At 40.8% G+C, this 24,158-nt stretch overlaps 1 protein-coding gene and 1 pseudogene across 21 annotated transcripts in view; both read right to left on the reverse strand.

Moving 5' to 3' along the window:
* Positions 1 to 24,158, reverse strand: part of NEK11 (NIMA related kinase 11) — a 256,069-nt gene that overhangs the window by 56,535 nt on the left and 175,376 nt on the right. For 20 of the 21 annotated variants that reach the window (XM_077865207.1, XM_077865212.1, XM_077865209.1 and 17 more), the window contains one exon: positions 19,179 to 19,239. In XM_077865207.1, the coding sequence (XP_077721333.1) occupies positions 19,179 to 19,239 (61 nt within the window). Of the gene's footprint in view, positions 1 to 18,613; positions 19,061 to 19,178; positions 19,240 to 24,158 lie in introns of those variants that run through there. The other variant, XM_077865218.1, reaches the window with a different exon arrangement.
* On the reverse strand, positions 3,962 to 4,216 carry LOC144293909 (NADH dehydrogenase [ubiquinone] 1 alpha subcomplex subunit 3 pseudogene; annotated as a pseudogene).

Below are 24,158 nucleotides of genomic sequence, written 5' to 3' on the forward strand. Positions count from 1 at the left end.
TCAGCTTTTCCCTCCCACCAGCTCTGGCCAGACAGCTGCTTCTCCCCAAGGAAGGCTTCTGTGAGGAGGAGAGATGCATGGGGGGGGGGGGGGGTCATTTCATGTTCTTGTCGGTTGCTTTTTATAATCATCTTTCCTAGATCCTGAAGTTACTAAAACAATAACCACACCATGCCAAGTAAAACGCAAGCTCAAAAACCAGTTCTGCCAAGACTGAAAAGAAGGTGCTGCTTTCCCTTCTCTTCCAGAGAGCTGGCAAGTCCTGAAGACTCATGCAAATAAAGGTCAAAGAAATTTCCAGAAGAGTTGCAGTTTATTTTAATGTGGCCACTCTTCCCCTCAGTAGGGCTCTCAGCACTGATGGGAAAGATGCTAAGCCGTGAACCCAAGAGTAGAGAGCAAGGCAAACAACATTTCAAGCACCGGGGCTGGCAAAGCTTGGTGCTCAGACCAATTCCTTTTTTAGTTTTTCTTCTTGGCCAGGCTTTTTCCTCTCCATCCCACCTTTCACCATGAATAGCAGTTGCTTTATGTCAAAGAAAAGGACAACACATTTAGCAATCATGATGAAAACGACTGGGCTAGAAGCACAGACTTCACCTTATTCAATGAATCCCAGGGTCACTGAATCCCAGAGTGTGTTCTAGACCGCTGCTTCTCAAACTTTAATATGAATCGCCCAGAGCTCCTGTTAAAATGTAAATTCTATCTTGGTATGTGTGGGTAGGACCTGGATTCTGCATTTCTAAGAAGCTTCCAACTGATATCAATGCTGTTGGTCCTGGGGCCACATTTTGATAAGGCTCTAGACTGGCCAGCAACATAATTTGTGAGGCCCAGAACTGAATGACAGTGCAAGGCCCACTGTTCAAAAACAAGAGAAAAATTGATTTCTTTCTTCTGTTTCTCTGGACTGTCATGGTGTTTTTTTATTGGGCACTTAATATTCTCCCTCAGAACTGGGATAGATACTCTCAAGGAGGCTGAAGACCCTTGCAGGGGCTCAAGGGCCCCACCCGACCCTGATCCTCCCCTACTGTGCATATGGCCTCATAGGGAATGGAGGGTGGTAGGAGCCGGGTAGTTAGGGAAAGGATGGTAGGGAACCCTTCTCAGGGAGGTGGCTGGAGGCTGCGTATAAGTGAGGTATCAAGTCCCTAGCATAGGTCCCATTGTCCCATCAGACTTCACTCATAAAACACAAATTCAAAAATAAAATTATTAAGAATTTTATTGAACTCCAGGTTCAAGGCCTCTTTCTGAGCCTGGGACACCATGCAACTGCTCTGGTTGCAGGCCCATGAAGCTCTGGTTCTAGATCTCTGCTTTTTCAGATGTAAAAAATAGATGAATCCATGTTGATTTTCTCAAATTAATATTCTCTTTATTAATTTCAACAAAATATCCATAGACTTGGAAGTAGTATGTATGTGTAAGACACATAATATTAGGTGCATTTATGGATTCAAAAATTTCCCAGGAGAACTATATACCATCTCCCTTCCCAAGGAGCCTTCAGGCAGGAGTTGGAAGTGGTACCTTTCCATGAGTAAGTCTGCCCCTCACTTTTGCTACACTTCCATCTTTTTTCTAAAGAACAGTGGATCTGACATGAAGCATTGCTTAGACAGCACTCTTCTCCTTTCAGTTTCTAAGACAGAAGAACGTGCACCAACCAGTCATCAAACACAGCTTATACCTATGGTGATTTTTAAAAAATGGGTATGTGTACATGCAAGGGATAGCCAAGGTAGATTTTTCAAAAAACAAAAAACTCTCTGACTAGTCTATTACATTAGTGGTGAGTTCTGAAGATACCTGACTCGGGTGCATCTCTGTGAAAAGCCCTGTGGCACGTGTTCAGTGGCTCTGACTTTGGCCTCAAACCAGAGAAGAGCAGGGGATCCAATGGCAACCATGTCCTGCTTTCTCCTACCCACTCACTGTGTGGGCTGTGTGTTCCTTAGAAGGGGACTGTGATCCCATTAGAATAAAGGGAGAGTGACTATGGTCATGCCCTTGGAGAATACCACTGTGCTCACAGCTCAAACCACAGGTCAGCATCAAAACACAGCATCCAGACATTTTGAAAAGAAGGTGGTGACAGGAAATGTAACATGGAACAATCTGAGCTCTTGCTTCCTTTCCTGCATCCCCAACACGGCCTTCCCTGGGACAAGGAGGACCTGTGGCACTAGGGAAACACAACTGCAGACAGATGCCACTTGGCAGTTCTGTTGAGTCTCCTTTTGAACCAGCCACACTCTTTCCTCCTGTCATGGAGCCTGGGGTCTATCTCTCTCACATTCTCTTGCCCTCTCCTCTGGGCCCTGTCATGGTCAGCTCTCTGCCATCCTCCTTTCCTTGATCCCATCCTTCCACGGCTCACCCCAGCTTTCTGCCCTAGGTTCCTGTACCTTCTTATCTCAGATGTGGGACTTATATTTCAGTACTTAGGCTTATAGTCTTTTAAAAACTTTATTCCTATACAAATTCATCCCAATTCATCATTAACAACAACAACAGCAACAATAAAGGCTAACCCTTTTTTTAGTAGACAAGCGCCAGGTGCCCGGTGCTAAGCATCTTACCTGTATCATGTCATGTGAGGGTCCTGTGAACTAGGCGTTGAGCTTTGAGACAGTAACTTACCCATGTTCATACAACTGACACAGTATGTAGCTGCACTCGAAACCAGGCCTTGTCTTATTCCACGGTCCTAGATGCTGGCTACCCTACTTGAAACTTCCCAGAATGCATATCCACTCTACGGCAGCCACTGTGCTAGGTGTTGGCCAAGGTGCTATCTGCCAGTTGTGCTTTCTAACACTCGGAATCACAGGGATAAATCTATTCCTCTACTCCCCTAACGCTTTCCTAACTAGTTAGTAAGCTTCCTGATTGCAGAGATTTGTCCTGTTCACCTTATTTTTTTTACTTCTTAATCCATTTTTCAGTGTACAATTCAATGGCATTAAGTACATGCACCATGGGCAACTATCCCCGCTACATATTTCCAAAACTTCTGCATCACTCCAAACAGAAACCCTATGATCATTAAACAATAATTCCCCCACTTCTCCCCTAAGTCCCTACAAACCTCTAATCACTTTCTGTGTCTGTGAATTTTACCGTTCTAGGTACCTTATATAAATGAAACCACAGCTTACGTGACCTTATGTATCTGGCTTATTTCACTTATTTTCAAGGTTCAGCAATGCGTGGCATGTATCAACACTTCCTTTCTGCGGGTAAATAATATTCGTTGTATGTATATATCACATCATGTTTATCCATTTATCTGTTGATGGACACTGGAGTTGTTTCCATCTTTTGAGTTTTACGAGTACTGCCGCAATAAACATTGGCATACAAGTATCTGAGTACCCATTTTCTGTCCTTTTGAGAATATATCTAGGAGTAGAATTGCTGGGTCATATGGTAATTCCATATATAGCTGATTGAGGAGCCACCAAACCGTTTTCCACAGCAGCTACACCATTTACCTTCCCACTATTAGTGTGTGAGGGCTCTCCACATCTTTACCAACACTGTTATTTTCTGGTTTTTAAATTATAGCCATCCTAGTGGATGTGAAGCGGTATCTCGTGGTGGCTTTAATTTGCATTTCCCTAAAGACTTTTCATGTGGTTATTGGTCATTTATATATCTTCTTTGAAAAAAATATCTATTTAAGTCCTTGGTCCATTTTTAAATTGAGTTGTTTGTATTTCCATGTTAAGTTGTAAAGTGTAATATAGATATTAAACTTTTATCTGATATGTAATTTGTAAATATTTTATACTCTGTTCATCTTTGTACCTCCAAAGTTCATCTCAGCATAAGACATGTATCATATTAAATTTCTACCTCAGTATTTTATTCTTTTTTTGGGGGGGAGGGTCGATTTTTCACATTTTATTGGCCACAGAAGAGGGGGCCTCTAGGTCACTGGAGGTGCTCACAACTTTTTCAGCTACTCCAAGCTTGGGCCATGGGGGTCCTAGTAGTGGCTAGGCACATTGGATACATTCCCATAATCTCAGAGGGGTACTGGATAGTTGTAGGGCTTGACCTGGTTGGTCATGGTGGTGTATTTGGTGAAAGGGCTGAGGGTGGGCAGAATTCTAGTGAGGCCTCTGACGGTGAAGGACGCAACCAGCACCAGCTCCTTGGCCCAGGCGTCCTTGAGGAAGGCAGTGAGTCTTCTGGCCATTTTGGTCACGGTGGTGTCCTACATCTAAGTATTTTATTCTTGATGCTATCATAGGTGGAATTGTTTTCTTAATTTCATCTTTGAAATGTTCATTGCTAGTGTATAGAAATATAACTGGTTTTAGTGTATTGATCTTGTATCCTGCAATCTTGCTTCACTTGTTTATTAGTGCTAATAGTTTTTAGTGGATTTTCTATCTACAAGAGGATGTTATCTACAAATAGAGATAGTTTTATTTCTTTTTTTCCAATCTGGATGCCTTTTATTTCTTCCCCTTGACTAATTTTCCTGGCTAGAACCTCTAGCAGAGTGCTAAATGAAAGAGGTGAATGAAGTCTTTGTCATGTTCCTGATCTTCGGGGGGAAAACATTCGTTCTTACACCATTAAGTATGAATTAGCTCTAGGTGTGTTCAGAGATTTCCTTCATCAGGTTTAGGACGTTCCTTTCTATTCTTTGTTGAGTGTTTGGTTTTTTTTGTTTTGTTTTTTGGGGGGGGGGGGTCAGGAAAGGATGTTGGATTTTGTCAAATGCATTTTCTGCATCTATTGAGATGATCATATCACTTTCGTCCTTTATTCTCTTAATATATTGTATTTCATTAATTGATTTTCTGATGTTAAATGACCTCATATTCTTTGGGTAAATCCCACTTGATCCTCAAGTATAATCCCTTTTTTAGATGTTGCTGGGTTCATTTTAGTAGCATTTTGTTGATGATTCTTGCACATATATTCATGATGGATATCGGCTCATCCTTTTTATTTGTGTGACATCTTGTGATAGAGTCTGGTTTTGGTATCAAAGAATGGCCTCAAAAAATAAGTTGGTAAGTGTCCTCTCATATTCCATTTTTTGGAAGAGTTTGTGAAGAATTGGAATTAATACTTTGAATATTTGGCATAATTCACCAGTGAAGCCTTCTAGGCCTGGGCTTTTCTCTACTGGAAGTTTTTAGTTTACTACTTTGATCTACTTGTTAAAGGCCTATTCAGAGTTCTTGCTCTTGACTCAGTTTTGGTAATGTGTTTTTCTAGAAATTTGTCCATTTCCTGTAAGTTACCTAATTTGTTCGCAGTTTGTTGTTCATACTATGCCCCTTAAAATCTATTTCATTTCCTTAAGAGTAGTAGTAATGTCTCCCTTTTCATTTCTGATTCATGAATTTGAGTCTTCTTTCTTATTTTTTTGGACATTATTGGCTAAAGATTTATTAATTGTTTATCTTTTAAGGAATTTTTGATCTTGTTGGTGTTCTCTATGGGTCTTCTAGTCTTAATTTCATTTATTTCCACTCTAGTCTTTATTATTTCCTCCCTTCTGCTTGCTTTGGGTTTAATTTGCTCATTTTCTTATAGTTCCTTAAGGGACGGATTATACTTTAGATGCGCAAAGGTAGGAGTTAAAGGTAATTTAAATAGTAGCCATGATCCTTAACCCAGAAATAGCTTGCAATCCACTGGGGAAGACAGGATATCTGTCTAGATAATCACCAGGGTGTCACTTTGTACATATACATAAGACACTATGCTACAAAGAGGGGTATTGAGGGTCTGTGGAAAAATGTACTAGCCGTCAAGTTAGAGGACCACAGTTATTGTTCTAGTTCTATTCTCACCAGCTACATGGCTCTCAGGCCACTTTCCTGAGCCTCAGTTTGCTCACTTTATATTTAAGTGGTTTCACTAGACTGAGGGCCTTCTCTCAATCAGAGCCTTCTATGATCTAGTATAAGACATCTCCCTGGACCTCTTGTGAGGTGGTATTTCCTCAGGAAGGCAACACCAATACTAACAACAACAACAATGCAAAGCAACCAAAAGGATCAAATATTAAGAGGCAAATGGTTGGGACCAACAATAAATTCTCCAGGCACCATAAGACATCAGGCACAATCATCCTGAAGTCATTCCCCACCTGAAATACAGGATGATGAGGATTATAACACTTGATTCTACCCCCTGGGAATGTTTTGACAGTGAGATGAACACAAGAAGATATGATGAGAGAGTAAGTAAGCAACTAGAAGCTGTGTTTCGTGAGAGTGCAGAGCACAGTTCGTAATAGTTAATATTGCTGGGATTCCTTCTACTTCTATGGTCTCTTACCAGCAGAGCTATTTTCCCTGAAGGAGTGACAGCTTGATGACATTTCACCAGCAGAGAGAGATTCTTTTCTCATTTCCTCCAAAATTTCCCTTTACATGTTTACTTTACTTATTTACTCCTCCCAGCTCAGTGCCTAGACAAATGACCTTGATGGTAAAACAAAAACCTGCATTTGCCCTCCCTGCTAAATATCCTGCCACGTGGGTAATAAACTGCTGATGCAGGGACTGCAGGGCTGGATATTTTGGCAAACAAGATCCCCCTTAAGCACCTGGGACATTGCTTACTCAGGAATCCTTGCAGACACTGCCCTTGGTGCATAGTACATACAGAATGTTTCTCTCCTACTCTTTTACTCTCACCTGTCCTGCAAGTGCCTCAGGAATACTCCAGAAACACAGTTACCCTTCTTGGCCCAAGTTATTGCAAAGGCATGTCCTCATGAACCATATTGTTCCTGCTCTTTAGAATGGCACCTGATGGAAGATTTGCCAATGGGCTGACAAACTTCTTCTGTCAAAAGTCAAGTGGTAAATATTTTAGACTTGCAGGCCAAACAATCTCTGTTGCAACTACTCAACTCTGCTGTTGTAGCATGAAAACAGCCATAAGCAAGAGGTAAATAAATAGGCATGGCTGTGTTCTAGTGAAACCTTATTTATAAAAACAGGTATTGGGCCAGATTTTGCCTGTGAGTTGTATGTAGTTTATCAACTCCTGGCCTCAATGATAGAGAAACTTCATGATTCTGGGTTGGAAGTGACTATAGACCTCTTCATGCCAAAATTATTTCATCTTACGGATGGGGAAACTGAGGCCAAGAGAGGTTGTGAGGCTTGCTTGAGGTCACAGAGCTATAAGAAAAGAGGCTGAGTCAGGACTAGAACCATGGCTTCCTGACTGCCAAATGTGTGATCTTTCTAATCCCTCACAGAAGTGACACATCCAGATAAGGACTTTCAAGAGCTGATTTTGAGAAATCAGGAAATTATCAAACAAAACCCCTCCTCCAAAGGTTGAAATTTGGGGAAAACATTACATCTGTCATCTCATCTCTCTACCTCTCCAGATGATGGTTCAGGGCTTATTATGAAGGGCCACGAATGAGTAGGGCATGTGAAGGCCATCCTACTCTGCTCAGAGGCTTATCTGACCCCCATCTTTGTGAACATTTTTCCTTGAGCTTCTCTTGTGACGACAGTGGGTCTCAGGATGTCGATTAAATTGCCTAAGAATCTGCGAAGCAGGCTGCTCTGTCTTCACTATGTTACCTTAACACCACCAACGATTTCAAGAAAGGAGCTATTCCCCAGCTGCCCGGAGCACTGTACACAGCCAGCCTCCAGCTGTGGCCCCTTCTGGACCTGCCTCAGTCATAGAAGGCTGCCTTGCCCAAGAGCATACCCTTCTCATGTGGCCCACATTTAATGACTGACCATAGTAGAGGTAGAAAGCTTGGCCATTTTGGCTCATGCAGACAATTCTGTTAAGTCCAGAACTCCCCATGAGTTTGGGCCAGGATTGTCAGGACAGCATCACTGCACTGTCCTCCCTCTGCCTCACCCTACTTCCTTCCCCTCCTGTCCTCTCCTGAGGGCACTCCCAAATAAGCATCCTGCCCACCCGACTTCATGTCAGAGGCTGCTTCCTGAAGAACTCTCGCCATGACACATGGGTACTGGGTTTGGGGAGAAGTGGGGTATGAGGTGATTGTCTTAGTGACATGAACAAGTTGAGCATTAAACAAAAGTGATAATAGAAATACCGATGTAACCCTTTAGCCCTCCCCTTGAGCAATTCTTTCAGAGTACTATTCCACAGGCACAGGATGGAAGCCACCACCTAGAGAAGTTGTTGCCAACCATGCAGCAGCAGCTGTGCCCAAGCCAAGTGCCCTGAGGAGGCTGGTGAAGAAAGTAGTCAGGAGGAAAGGAGATGGCCCAGGATACAACAACCTCCAGAGGCTCGCAGTCGTAAGGAAGCTGGGGCACACTTAGATGAGCACTGTGAGCTGCCATAGAGTCCTGCCTCTGATGTTTGCTACGTTACAAAACTTCTGTGACTCAGCTTCCTCATCTGGGCAAAAAAACCTGTGCATAAAGCTTCAGTAAGGCTCAAATGCAGTGATACACAGAAAGGTGCTCTGTTGTTGGTAGAGAGACCCAAGATGAATTTCCACTGCCTCCCTTGACCCCACAGCACCCACCATAGTGCCTTGCACAGGACAACTTCCCAATAGCACCCCACTGTCTCCACCAAAATTAAATTAGTTGGGAAAAAGTGGGTCAGCTTGGGAAAGAAAACCTGCTACTCATAGGGGAGATAATAAATACCAGAAGATGGGAAATAAACTTTCTATTTTTACTACATGGTTGTTTCACACAACAAATATTCAGCTGAACGATATGGAAGATTAAAAACAACAGGAGTTCAGGGGTTTGCAAATGCTCATTTCCTTTTGAATGTACCAGAAGAGGCCTCTAAGAATAGAACCTATCAGTACAAAAAAGAAAGAAAGAAAAAAAGAAAGGAAAGAAAAGAAAAAAAGGAAGGAAAAAAATAGTGTCTGGGTTTTTTAAATAACCAATTAAATGCGGATACAGGTTGAGAAGAGATTTGTGGAAGCCAGATTCCAACTTCTTCAGTTGTGCTTACCCCATGGAGCCAGAAGCCAGTATTTGGGGAGTTTTATTATGCTAAGTTGCCAATATAGAGAATCCTAGCTTTAGAAATAAAATCTGCTTTTTTTGTGATGGCAAGTTGGGCTGATTCAAGACTGACTAAAATACTTAAGGTAAATGCATCAGTGCTTCCCTGTTCTTTTAGTAGAAAAGAATCACATAAGTCGTCCGTGTTTATTGCAGACAAATTAGAAAACACAGAAGGGAAAAGCTGCTTAAGAGAATAAGAGAACCATTACTAACACTGTAGTGTTTCCAAATACACACACACACACACACACACATACACACACGCATATGTATGTGTGTGTATCAACTACAGCTTTGTACACTTTGTTACTTTATAACACCCTTCATGCCAGTGAATACATAACTACATCAACATTTTAATAAACTGTAAAGAACTTCTTTGTTCTAGAAGATATACTAGTCCCCATTTCTAGGCATTTATCTTGATTTTAATTTTTCACTATTGTAAGCGACACTGCCATGAAAACCTTTGTATATTTATCCTTACACCCAACTCTATCTCTTTAAAATAAGTTTCTAGACAAAGACTTACTGGGTCAAAAATATTTTGTTCTTTCAGGTTAGTGTAACCTAAACGTTGAAACAAAGTCTTTTTCTGGGTCGTAAATACCACTCTCTTCAGTGGGGTTATAAATATGTTAAAATTGAATGAGGCACCTTTATTAAAAACTTGATTCAATTGATCAAAATTTGTCAAAAATCATCATTTTCTTTAAAAAGCCACAGCTGGAAGTGAGAGCACTCTCTTCCCTGATTTCCTAGCCCAATGGATCTCAAAGTACATTGAGACCAGCAGACCAGACCAGACTGGACCAGCAGCATCAGGATCACCTGGGAATTTGTTTAAAATGCAGACTCTCAAGACCTACCTCAAAGGTTCTGAAGCAGCATCTCCAAGGTAGGGCCCAGCGAGCTGGAGATTTTGATGCTGCCCACTCATCTTCGTTGCTGTTCATTACTTCCTGCCTGCAATTCTAGTCATTTGGTCTAGAGATATTCATACCCCGTAATTACCTGGAAATTCCTTGAAAATATGAAATGTGAATCATATTCCTTTTTGTATCCTACCACAGTTTTGTGCCAGGAAATGCTCACAGTAATTGATTTGTAGTTAAATGCAGCCTTACTCACATTTTCAACTTTTCACATCAATAGCCTGATAGTAGTTCTAAATGAACTAGAAAACTAGAAATGAAACTCCCTCTGCCTTTACACACCTTTACTGACCCAGACAGAAGTGGCCTCAAAAATTAATTGGTGCCCAGGTGGCTCAGTCAGTTAAGTATCTGCTTTCAGCTCAGGTCATGATCTTGGGGTCCTGGGATGGAGCCTTATGTCAGGCTCCCTGCTCAGCGGGGAGCCTGCTTCTCCCTCTCCCTCTGCCCCTCCCCCCTGCTCATGTGGCTATGCTCCCTCTCTCTCTCTCTCTCTAATAACTAAATAAAATCTTTTTTTAAAAAAGTATATAATTACTGCCAGAAAGAACCACTCAATATTGTCCCTTTCAGAACAAGTAGTCTCTAAAGTTCAAATGGCCAAGTTAATTTGGTCTTTTACTTGGCCCCAGGAGCAGCCACCTGACCCAGGAAAGCACAGCAATGGCCATCTGTGCCACATGCAATCAGACATACCTGAGAGCATTACCGAGCTGCTTCTGGGGCTGAGGTGGATGACAGAGGGTCTGTGTCTCTACCACCTCTTGTCAGGTGAATGGTGTGGAACTGGGGTCCCAACTGAGCACTCAGCTAAGCAGAGCCAGGATCAAGTGTCTTAGTTCTGCAAGCAGGCACTCATTCAATGGAGTTCACCCCAGCTGGCACAGCCATGGCCCTCTATTCAGGACAAGTTCTCACCTTTTATTAGTGTCGACCCTGACAATTGCTGTCTGAAGCAAATGGCTCCCTCTACAGTCAGCAACACAGAAGATAAATTTAAAAAGGATTCTCTTGAATCATCATCTACTTCTGTGAAAGCCAAAAGAGATGTTCCCACAAAACATTGTAAGGGCCATCTCTCCCTCCACATCTCTCAGAACAAGAAAGTTCATTACTACAGTAGATATTTATTATTATGTTTGGCCTCACTTTCTTCTTCCTTTATTAGAAGAATCTTCTACTTTGTGAGACAGAGTCTAGCTCCCACTAAAGAAGCTAAAAATACTGGATACTCACTACTTTCCTAGCCTCCCTTATTGTAGGCACATTGTGTAGACACATGATCAGCCTCTGCCAATGAGACACATCCTCCCCAGACTGTATATCAGAGTTGGTAATGAGAAGGGGCAGAGATCACATGGAATCCATCCAGGTAGGCCTAGGGCCGGAGTGGGAGCCATAGCCAGGTTCCCAAGGTGGCAATGGTAGCCAGTCTAGCAATAATGCTCAATGTCCTCAAATCCTTGAGGATTTCCAAGCTGCCATGGGAAGAGGCCCATGTGAAGGGGACTGAGGCCCTCCACCAACCTGCTGTTGTATGAGTGAGTCATCCTTCAGATGACTGTGGTCCTGATGATGTCTGACTATAACCTCATGAGACCCTGAGCAACAGCTACTTTTAAATTCATGACCCACAGAAACCATGAAAATAGTAAACTATTATTGTTGTTTTCAGCTAATAAGTGTTTGAATACTTTATTATGCAGTCATATATATGCAATATAGGCACTGACTTTGGTGAAGCGTTAGGAGAAGAAATGAATATATGAATATATGAAGACTATCTCTGCATTTACCTTAAAACCAGTTTGAAATCACTGTTGCTGCATGGTTGCTTTAGAACTTAGTAGTAGGGGGGGAAAAGGTATCTTTTAGAAATGGATCAATGATCTTAAAACCCACACGGGAGAAGAAATGTCAGAGGATAAGAATATTTTGAAAAAATTAGAAAATTGGAAGATAATTGTCCTATCAGACATTAAAACATTCCATAAAGGCAGTGTAATTAAAAATACTCTAGTATTGACAGAAGATTAAGCAGCAAGATCAGTAGAGCAAAATCGAATCAGAAGCAGACAATATCCAGGAGTTGTGATATGACAAAAAGGGAATTTAAATTAAATAGAGAAGAATAATTCCCCTGGCATAAAAACTATGAAAATAAGACAATAATAATCCTAGAAGAAAATTTAGGAGTCCATATATAAGAGTCTCTTTAAAACAAACCAAAAGAAAGCTGGAATCTATAAAACAAGATAGAAAAGGGATCCATACTATATTTATAATTATATAGCTTACTACATTGAACATTAAATCAAGTGCAAGTAGTAGTGAATATTTCCCTTTACACAAAAGGGTATTAGATATCAAAGATCCTAGTAAACACCTTTATAAAGAAAAGGCGACCTTATTTGTTTAAGAAAAATAATAAAAATTAACTATATAGGTAGTTCATGTTATATTAACAAGTGAGATGACTCAGGCAAATACCAAAGGGAACCAACCACTCACCATTTCTGAGCAAAGCCTGTCTGCTACAACCTGTTCCTATTTCTATGTTCCTTCTTACCCTATTCCTTCCACCTGCAGGGCCTTCACCTCTTCACGGTCAAATCTATCCTTATGTCTGTCAGGAATGATCTCAGTTCCTTCTCCTTGAAGCTTTCTTGAGGACTCCTATTCCCCCAACTAAAAGCGATCTCTCCATTTTCTGGATCCCTACTCTTTAGTTGTATAGTTATTTAGGCCCTTGGCTTAGTTCTCCTCTGAAATCATAGGTCTTTAATGGCAAGATGCAAGCCTAAGATATCACTGTGGCCTAAAACCATTCCTCTACAAAGTACACTGTTGCCCAACTGCCAATTGACCAGTGAGCTGGACCCCAGCAATCAGAGGCTCCTCATCCCTTCCCCTGTCATTGGAATGTATATCCCACTTGCGTTTCCTGCTCCCAGAGGCTGCTCCAAGGACACAGCCTTGAGATAATGCTGTGATATTGAGACCATTTGGATGGCTGGTATACTAAACCCAGCTAGGGCCTCTATATCAATTTCTTAGATTTGGCAGGTGGCTGCAGAGATCTAATCATCTTACAGCCACCCAAGATAAGCCTCATATGTTAGTAGTTTCCTTACTTATTCAACCTACCACCTTACCGATCTGGAGCAGCCTATTTCTTTCTTCAGCCTCTCCTTGCCTGCCTGTGTATAGGGGCCACTTTCAGATTATACCAAGGAAGTGCCTAAGGTATTTACAAACCAAAATATATTAACTTGGTGATATTCTAGTGTGTGAGTAACAAATGAATGCACAATTGCTGAGTTTCTCTCTTAAATAAACTCATCACTGACACTTTTTTCCTAGATAGTAGTAATATACAGAATGTTCTTCCCTAAGAGTACACTACTAACAATGAATAATACTACAGTTTTAGGGGTTTGTCTATATTACAAAGCCCTTTCCCTACCCCCATCCCATCACCACACATCTGCCAAATGAATGTGTCTGGCATGGTAGCAGACACAAGTAGGTTCTCTATAAATTGCCATTAATTTGGAATCTGTTGCATCCTTTTAAGTTTTAAAGAACTTACAGAAACTATTAAATTTCCCTAGTACATAAACAGAAGGTATAATGGCAAACAGATACTGTGCATTGTGCATCCACATCAAAATGATCCAAGTGGTTTATGACCCAAAATAATCCCTCCTCTCCTCAAATGTCATGATTTCAGTGTGTCAGTAATGAAAGATAAAACACTAGGTTGAAATCATTCTAATTAGCATGAGAAATTCATTTCTTTCAAGGTGAGAAGCACAATAGTGCAAGGTTAAATGGCTGCCAGTCAACCTTACAATTAACAGCTTAGAGTTTGAAGAGCTTAAGCAAAAGAAGATTCTAAAGGATTCAGAGGCCCTGATGGTCTCTATCAGTTACACTGTTTAGTGGAGATTAAATGGTTATTACCAAGATTCAGTGGAAGAATTGAGGGGTAACAATTTTCAAAAAGCCGAATGGATCAGACAACTCAACGCACGATGGGGATTTTAACAGGCAGAGCGGTTTTGAAGCATCTGCTGTATTCTAATTGCTTCTGTGACTACATCCAGTTTGGATCTACAAAATAAGTCTTTTTATAAGTATAGTTTACCAAGGACTTATATCATTCTGCTGATGACTTCCTTCTCTAGAAAAACATCCAATTTCATAAACGTTTAAAAATGTTAAATTTCATATGTTGCCTTAATTCATAATCTGGTTACCAAGAAATATGGAGACAGAATTTTCCTTTCTAAGTTCGAAGAAAAGAAAATGAGAGGTCATCTTCTGGTCTTACTGAGTAGTTATGGGCCTAAACAGTTACTATAGTAACACCATCTATTGTCTGTATAATGAGAGCCCATGACCAGTTCCCCATCTCAAGTCACTCCTTTCAAAGCAATTTCCTTATGATTTGTTAAAGGTAACCTTTTCTGACCATGCTTAAAAACTAGTGGTAGGAAAAAAAAAAAAAAAAAAAACAGTGGTAGACTAATCCACAGGATAAAATTCAAGCTCCTTAACCTGGCATACAAGATTATCCATGGGTTTGGCCCTACATAGCCAGGTTTATGGATCCCTTCTTCACACCTTCTTCCAGTAATACCAAACCTCTGGATAGTTCCATGAATATACCCAGTTGTTTAGTACCTCTGAGCTTTCATGTTGTTTGATGCTTTCTAGAGAATAGTTCCCCCTCTAACCACTTGGCAACTCTATTCATCTTTCTAGTCATTCATCAAATATAATTGAAAAAATACTGTGTGCCAGGCTATATGTTAGACTCTGAGAATACTACAGTGAAAAAGATATTGTACTGCCCTGGGGTGCCTGAGTGGCTCAGTTGGTTAAGTGGCTGGCTCTTGATTTCAACTCAAGTCATGATCTCAGGGTCCTGGGATCAAGCCCGGAGTTGGGCTCTGTGCTCAGTGCAGAGTCTGCTTGGGATTCTCTCTCTCCCTCTGCCTCACTCCCCATTTGCAGTCTCTTTCTACCTCTTGCTCTAAAATAAATAAGTACATCTTAAAAAAAAAAAAAAAAGAAGATCTCGTACTGTCCTCACTGACACAAGAAATTACAAACCTTGCCCTCTGTGAAGTCTTCTCCAGGCTGCAACCCCATAGTGGACCCTTGTCTTCCACCTTCCTTGTTCACAGTATATGTTGTCCTCATCACAGTGCCTGGTAATTATCAGCCTCTCTATGTTGAGAGCTCATTAGGACAGGGACATTGTTTTCCTCATCCTCTGTGATATCTGGCTTATTTTAAGTGCTTTATAAACATTTGGAGGGAAGAAAGGAATGAGGGAGGGGGAGAAAGGATACACATTTAAACCATGGAAATTTCAGGTTTTAAAGTATCTGCCCTTGGTGAAATGGCCGACATTCTTGGCTGTCTCCCCCAGGCCCTCATTTCTGATCTTTCCTGCTCTCTTTTTTATTTCTTCTCTCCTTCCCTTTCTTAATTCCACCTGGGATCACTCAACATCCTGCTCATGACTGGCCTTGTGTCTTATAGTCCATGGGAAATTTCAGGGGGGATTCAGGGCTTCAGAAATGAGGTGCTTCCATTTGGGACAACAGGTCCTCTATGTGTGAAAGAAGCATCTAGTGGGTGCCTTCTGGTATCATTACAAAACTGTGCCCTGGTTTGTCCAGGACCCGATCTGGTGGCTGGGACCATTTCAAATAGGTCTCAACATCAGAATCCTCATGCAGTGCCTTGAATCCACCAGACCTCCCTAAATGTCTGATGCAGATGCTGAGGATGAGGCAAAAATACAAGATTGCTTCCAAGGAAGCTCAGTAACCCTATATACAGTGCCAAATAGTCCAGCACACAGACTGCATCACATAAAGGAGGAAAAAAATTTAGAAAGGAGCTATTTTCAGTTTAGCTTATTGGCAAATTCTCTATAATATTAAGAAATAAAATTTTTATTTTATACTTTAGCAATACTTTGGACTATAAGTTGGTGTGGGGTGCACAATAAGAATTTCAGGGCTCAAGGACTTTAAAGCTATGGTTCCCAAAATGTGGTCTGGACTTGGAACATCAGCATTCCTTGGGAACTTATTAGAAATACAAATTGTTGGCCACGCACCAGACCTGCATTTTTACAAGTGCTCTAAGAGATTCTGATGCATGTTCAAGTGAGAGAACTACTGATCTAAAGGTTTTTAAATGACCTTCATGTATACAGGAAACTCATATACTGAACTTGAAATTCAGAAGGATACCTTCAAATTCAGGATCTCCTGAAGCTACACAAATGCTAACTCATTCATTCTCTCTACTCTCCATTGACACAGGCAGGGAAAATATCATTCCCTCTGTTTCAAATAGAAAGAAGACTAAATCTGGGGTTGGATTGGGGTCAAACCACTGCACACAATGGTTTCAGGGCAGCAAAGTTAAAATCTGCATGGTCTAAATAACCAGAAAGGACATTTCCACCTGCTGTTTTTCCTCTCTTGTTGAGGGTTGGGAGAAGCTCTTTAACATATTTGTGGAGAATACTTACATTTTTTTTAAGACAGGTCTGGTTTTCCTTTATTTTTTTATGTATATATATTTTTTGGAGTTCGATTTGCCAACATAATAGTATAACACCCAGTGCTCATTCCGTCAAGTGCGCCCCTCAGTGCCCATCACCGAGTCACCCGATCCCCCCGCCCACCTCCCCTTCCACTACCCCTTGTATGTTTCCCAGAGTTAGGAGTCTCTCATGAATACTTAACATATTGACATGCTCAGGAGGCAACTGGACATTTCCAAAATGCATAGGTTGATGCTGAATGTGAGTAAAGCCTCAATTCGCAAAGGTTTCATTTCTACATGACCAGGCTTATACTCTGATACATTTTAGTTTAAATTGTCTCTTGAATCCTGTTAACATTCTGACATATATTAACACCACAGTTATTACTGTATCTGTGAAACTCCCCCCAAAATGTAGTTAGGGCACAACAGGTACTAGCTACCTGAGCAGTTTCACACTTATAAAACTGCACGAGGAGATTTCTTCATAGAGTCTAGTAATGATGGAAGTCCGGGGTTCTGAAAGTAATAATATTCTCATCTGTGATGAGGGTCCCACTGTGAGTACTTTCCCAGACAGGTATTTCAAAAGCACGCTCCCCATCATCTCAAAGTCTTGTAGCCTGCCCCTTAGCCGCTCTCTTTTCCTGCACACATCTTAGGCATGTAGCTTTCATCTTGTCCGTTTTCTAAATTGCTCACCACACATCCATCTGCTTCCAAACTTCCCAAATGAGTGAACAGCTCTCAGCTGCCCCCATTTCCCCCATTCCCTTTGTCCTGTAAGTTGATACCAGCTTTGTTTCCTTTCTGTCACTTGAGGGGAGCTCCAGGCAGAGATAAATGCATTTTTTATTCCGTGATTCTATTGCTTATTTTTATAAAAGCATACAGTCTAAAAGGGAATCTAGATATCATCTATTCAATTCAGTGTTAATTTCTTTTTTTTGCAGTGGGACCTATCTTTTTCAAGACACAACCTGATGTATAAGTCTAATTTCTAAAACAGAGAAGAGTGAAACTATTTTTGGTTGAAGCTGGTAAAGGAGCAGGGTGTGCATCTCATTTGTTTCAAACATACTGTAAAATATCTGCTAAGGGCCTCCTCTGCACCAGACACTGTGTCAGACTCTGGAGAAACACAGATGAGCAGTGCAGATGCGGACTTTGTTCCCCAGCTACTCAGAGCCTTGTCCTTTCCTGGAGGCCCCAGGAACTCAGTTTCAAACTTACTGATCTAATCCAAGGTCCAGAGAAGAAAAGTGACTTGGCCAAAGGAAAGCCCTCCTGGTCATTTTTTTTTTAAGATTTTATTTATTTATTCATGAAAGACAGAGAAAGAGAGAGAGAGAGAGAGAGAGAGAGAGAGGCAGACACACAGGCAGAGGGAGAAGCAGGCTCCATGCAGGGAGCCCAACGTGGGACTCCATCCCTGGTCTCCAGGATCACACCCTGGGCTGAAGGTGGCGCTAAACCACTGAGCCACCCGGGCTGCCCCCCTCCTGGTCTTCAAATCAATACCTGGGAGTTAAATGTACCCAGTGTTACTGATGTACACCTGAACAGATCACAGGGTGATGATCAGGAGGAAAAAGTCCAGGAGCTATGTTTGTTTATGACTGAGGCACCACACACAGAGATGTGGAATAATGTACAAAATGCATAAAGCTCCTAATAAAATAGTGGTGAATGTTTGCGTACCTCAACACTTGACCTTCATTCCTGTCATTCCCTTTGAGGAGATTGCTTTTGGTCATGAAATTAAAAAATTTAAAAACCCAAAAATTTCTCTTTTTTTAAGATTTATTTATTTATTTATTTATTTATTTATTCAGGAGAGACACAGAGAGAGAGGCAGAGACATAGGCAGAGGGAGAAGCAGGCTCCCCATGGGGAGCCCGATTCAGGACTTGATCCTGGGACCCCGAGATCATGACCTGAGCCAAAGGCAGATGCTCGACCACTGAGCCACCCAGGTGCACCCCCCCTTCCACAATCAAATTTCAAAGAAAAAAAATCTCAGATCGTTTCACTCAGGACCTGTAGGTACAGCCTCTGCTTTTCTACCCATGTCAGGTGTGACAATTTATCATCGATTGCTAGAAGTTTCCACAGTTGGGCTCTTCAGATTAAAGAGAAAGAAGGAAAAACTAAGACATAGGGTCTTATCCTTGAAGCACAGCAATTCCATGTATTGAGAATGACAATGCTAAAGAAATTTTAGCTTTGTTTTTCAGACCAAATCGCTTCCAGTGACTGCCCGACCTTCAGAGTGATGGTCTTTGCAGCTTGACTGAATACAATCTTCCTACAGGAAGAGTGAGGTAGGAGTTTCCTTTTCTGGGGAACCTGAAAAGCCTATTACTATGCACTGCCAGGCCACCATTTGGTCACAACGGACCACTGAATTTCAACTATTTCATCCTTGGAGAGTGACGGTCACTTACAGTAATAAAATTCGAGTTGCCTGGCCCTGGGCCAGACTTTCAACTTCTGTGCGTCTGTTTCCTCCTGTATAAAGTGAAGAGGCTGGACTGAAATATCTGTTAGATTCCTTCGAAGCTTTCTTCTCAGATATTCTGTTAGCATCAGCAGATACCACTACATTTTGGAATTTGAAACAACTTACCTAGAGAGGTGCAACCCAGGACATTTTCCAAACACCTGACCAGTGCTTCGATATCGCTGTCCTGTCAAAACAAGAGAGATTTACTTCTGTGTATGACAGAACAATATTTATTGACATAGAAAAATGTTCTTGCCACATTTGGGCAAAATAAAACAAAAAAAAAACTGGTTTCAAAATTTTTTGACAGTACAATCCCATTAAAAAATTGTTTGCAGTTGAAGTATAATTAACATACAGTGTTACATTAGTCTCAAGTGTACACTATAGCGGCCCAACAGTTCATACATGACTCAGTGCTCATCAATATGAGTGTACACTTAATATCCTTCACCTATTTCACCCATCCTCCCACTCACCTCCCTTCTGGCAATTACCAGTGTATTCTCTGTATTTAAGAGGTTTTTTTTTAATCTCTTTTTTCTTCATTTGTTCATTTGTTTTCTTTCTTAAATTATACATATGAGTGAAATCATGTGGTATTTGTCTTTTTCTGACTTTGTCTTTTTCTCACTTAGCATGATATCCACCAGAGCCATCCATGTTGTTGCAAATGGCAAGATTTCATTCCTTTTGATGGCTGAGTAATATTCTATTATATATATTACCACATCTTTATCTATTCATCTATCGATGGATACTTGGGCTGCTTCAATATCTTGGCTATTGTAAGTAATGTTGCAATAAACATAAGGGTGCATATATATCTTTTCAATGTTTTTGTTTTCTTTGGGTAAATACCCAGGAGTGGAATTACTGAATCTTATGGTAGTTTTATTTATTCATTTATTTTTTTTTTTTTTTGAGGAAACTCCATACCTTTTTCCACAGTGGTTGTACCAATTTGCATTCCCACCAGCGGCGCATGAGGACTCTTTCTTCTCCATATCCTCACCAATATTTGTTATTTCTTGTGTTTTTTTACTTTATAGCTGTTCTGACAGGTATAAAGTAATATCTCATTGTGGTTTTGATTTGCATTTCTCTGGTGATCCATGATTTTGAGTATCTTTTTATGTTGGCCATTTGTATATCTGTTTTGAAAAACTGTCTATTCAGGTTCTCTGCCCATTTTTTAAAAATTGGATTATTATTTTTTTGGTGTTGAGTTGTATAATTTCTTTATATATTTTGGCTATTAATCCCTTATTGGATATGTCATTTGCAAAGATCTCCTCCCATTTGGCAGGTTGCTTTTTTGTTTTGTTGATGGTTTCTTTCACTGTGCAAAAACTTTTTATCTTAGTATTGTATAATCCAATTTTTTTAAAAGAAAAATATCTCAATATGTTTGCCTATATCTCACTCTCTCCATCTCTATCAATCTATAGATCTATTCCTCCATCTCTCTGATGGGAAGAAGAGACACTGAAAATGTTGATGGTGGTATAAGGTAAGATTATGGATGCTCTTTATTTTCTCCTTTGTGTGCTTACATCTTTTCTAAGTTTTCTATAATAAACAAATGTTATTTAATTTACAAAATAGCAAATGCTACTTAGAATGGGGAAAGGGTTTTATTCAATCTGTAATCCATCCATCCATACATACATACATACATACATACATCAAAAATCAAGTAAATATTATTTTTGTAGGGAATGTCTCTACCAGCTTTTCTTTGGAAATGTATGGTCTTCTAGGGGTCATAAATCTAAGAACTGCACTTCTTATTTACCTTAACCCTCAGTAAGAGTCAGGTACCCTCTTGAGAGCTGAGGGAATCCCAGAACTGTATTTGGCAACAAATATTGTCTTTACTACAAAAGAAATATCTGTCCTGAATCCAAGAGACTGAAAATATCCACAATAGCATCATAATGACCTGGGAAAATGGAACCATTTAATTATTTTCAGGTTTGTGGCTATACTGAGGGAAATCAATAGTTTGTGGCTCACCTGCTCCATTTCAAAACAAGCAACACATTTCATATTGAAGTAATTGTGAATTTTAGAAAAATGCATTGTGGTATAATAGACTACTCTAAAACATTACATAAATGTGTTGTTTCATAATATAACATCCGGTGGGGGTTTGAGCAGCCACTTTTTATGCATGTGGTGAAACCCAGCATCATTTCATGTTCCGATGTATAAAAGAGGCAATGATGAAGAAGGTTATGGCTGGTTAATGCTGGTCAATGAGGCCAAAGCATTAACTGAAGACCCTGGTATCCAGCCCAGGTATGGGGAGGCAGGGAGATTTAGAAGAGGGAAAAACAAATCCTTTCCTTCTTCTGTACCTTTGTGGTCTCCAAACTTAGCAGGACAGCTTTGACAGAGAGGAACCCAGCAGAGACATCCTCTGTTGGAGGAAAAGCAAAGCACACATTGGCATACACAGGTGATGACACCAACGTGGCAAGCTTAGGTTGTAAGCCTTGCTCCTCTACTAAGTGTCCTGGCCTGGGCCAAGTGGTTTGACTTCCCAGGCCTTAGTTTCTGTATCTGTGAAACTAAGGGATTGAATTGGATGATGGTTAAGGGACCTTCTAGCTCTAAAACCTGGTTCTTCCAGCAAAGAGTTAGATGGACATGACTGTGTGGATTGTTTTCCAATATAGCGACAGCAAACCTTCCCATTCCTTTGTTCCTAGACCATTCCTCATATCAAACTTAGACTCTCTCTTCCCATCTCTTAAGCTGGCCCTGACTTGCTCTGGGCCTCAAAATGTGGCAGAAGTGATGTTCTGTGACTTTTATTATTAGGCCTTAGGAGGCCATGTAGCTTCCATTATTACTCTCTTGGAAGCCAGCAACAATGTAAAGAATTCCAGGCTCTCCCAGTGGTGATATATTATGGTGAGATGTCCTGCAGCATGAGAGGCCTTGTGAAGGGAAACAGAGGCCCCCAACCAACAGCCAGCATCAACTGTCTGACATACATGTGAGGCCACCTGGGACCCCCAAGCTGAGCTCCCAGCAAAAGGCAGCCACATGTATAAACATATATAAAGGCAGCCACATGTATAAACAATATACATGGAACAGAAGAACTGTCTAGTGAGCCCAGGCAACCTACCTAGAGTCACGAGAGACAATAAGTCATTGTTTTAAGCCATTAAGTTTTGGAGCATTTTGTTACACAGTAAAAGATAACTGAGACACTAAACTAAGATGGCTAAGTATTTTATAATTTTTAGGTCTCCAGCACCCAGCATGGACCCAGGAGCCTGACGAATGCTAAATGCTCACCTGTGCAGGTCTCTTCCAGAAACAGAACAATGGCATTGACTCTTTAGATCACAGTCTACCCCTAGTTGTACAGTATGGTTCTCCCCACTCAAAGTACCTCCTTCCTGGCGAAGTAGAGGAAAGAACACACTACTTCTTAATTCTGTGGCCTTGGTCAAATTGGTTAACCTTTCCCAACATCATTTTCCTTCACTGTAAAATGAGGAGAATAATGTCGTCCCCTATCCCACACAGGGCTCTTATAAAAAACAAATGAAATAATAAAAAGCCTTTTGTGGAGGGTATGACTTTGTTGGAAATACCCAATGGATGGAAGAGATAGAACAGGGTAGAACAGGATGGGATGGGAAAGGGACGGAGATATAAAAGATTAAAAAGTACCTATCACTGTATCTGCCACAGAATATAGACATTTGCAATAAGTATTTGAGTTGAGTCAAGCAACGAAACAGCAAGGACCCAAATCAGGGTGTAGAAGGTATCTGGATGGCTTAGACATACCAGTTATATCTTTCTAACATAGAGGATAGGGAACCCTATAGAAGTCTGTGGGAAATAATTCTAATCCAATTGAATGAATGAATGAATGAATGAATGACTAGATGGATGGATAAACAAATACTAACTTTTACTGAGATCTTAATATGTGCTGTTGTTCCACCACCTTACATGTATTAATTCATTTAAATGCAACTAAGTGGTGCTATTTTTCTCCCTATTTAACAGTTAAGAAAACTGAGGCACAGGTAGATTCCATAATGTGACTAGGTTCATGCAGCTAGTAAGAGGTAGAACACGTGGTATTCTCCAGAGCCTGAATTCTTCTTAGTCACTAGTGTACACATACTTATAGTAGAAGGCAGGCCTCCAAACCCAAGCAGAGTTTCACAATATTACTGGAGGAACCAGGGTATAATCTCATGAAAGAGACTCAAAAACAATTCTTTGCTGAGAGATATATATAGTATAATGCAGCCTGGGGACAAGATGCAGCAGAGGAGTTCTTCATCAATGGCTTCGAACTCCAGGTCCTAAGAGAACTTTGAGTAAAACATCAGTTCTCTGTCTAAATATGGCTTCCAGGGGGAAATCCCTGGGTGGCTCAGCAGTTTGGTGCCTGCCTTTGGCCCAGGGTGTGGTCCTGGAGTCCTGGGATCGAGTCCCATGTCAGGCTCCCTGCATGGAGCCTGCTTCTCCCTCTGCCTGTGTCTCTGCCTCTCTCTCTCTCTGTGTGTGTGTGTCTCTCATGAATGAATAAATAAAATCTTTAAAAATAAAATTTAAATAAAATAAAATAAAATAAAATAAAAATAAAAATAAAAATAAATATGGCTTCCAAAAGAGGGTTGTGCATTCCCTTAGTGGAGTAAGCAACAGTCATGGGCCACGTAGGAACTTGAGACCTCTGCCAACTTCCCTACTTGCCCTAAAGACCGTGGCCTCAGAAGTCATGGACAATGACTAAGCTCAACTTACATCCCCAACAAAGGACAAGTCACTTTCTGTCTCTACACTGCAGATGAGGGCATTAAGACCAAAACTCCAACCGTACCCACTGAACACTTTTTAAACATTTGAAATGTCAGACTCACAGGAAAGTTGCAAAAGCAGTTCAAAAATCCCATATATCCTTCACCTTGATGTCAACCTTGATGTTTTCATGCCCATTCCCCCATCTATTTATACACGCCGAGGTTTTCCACCTTAGTGCCACTGAAGTTCTGGGCCAGGTAATTCTACTAGTATATTACAGGATGCTTAGCAGCATTCTTGGCTTCAACTCACTAG

The sequence above is a fragment of the Canis aureus genome, chromosome 22, assembly GCF_053574225.1.
Source record: "Canis aureus isolate CA01 chromosome 22, VMU_Caureus_v.1.0, whole genome shotgun sequence".
Classification (NCBI taxonomy): Eukaryota; Metazoa; Chordata; class Mammalia; order Carnivora; family Canidae; genus Canis; species Canis aureus.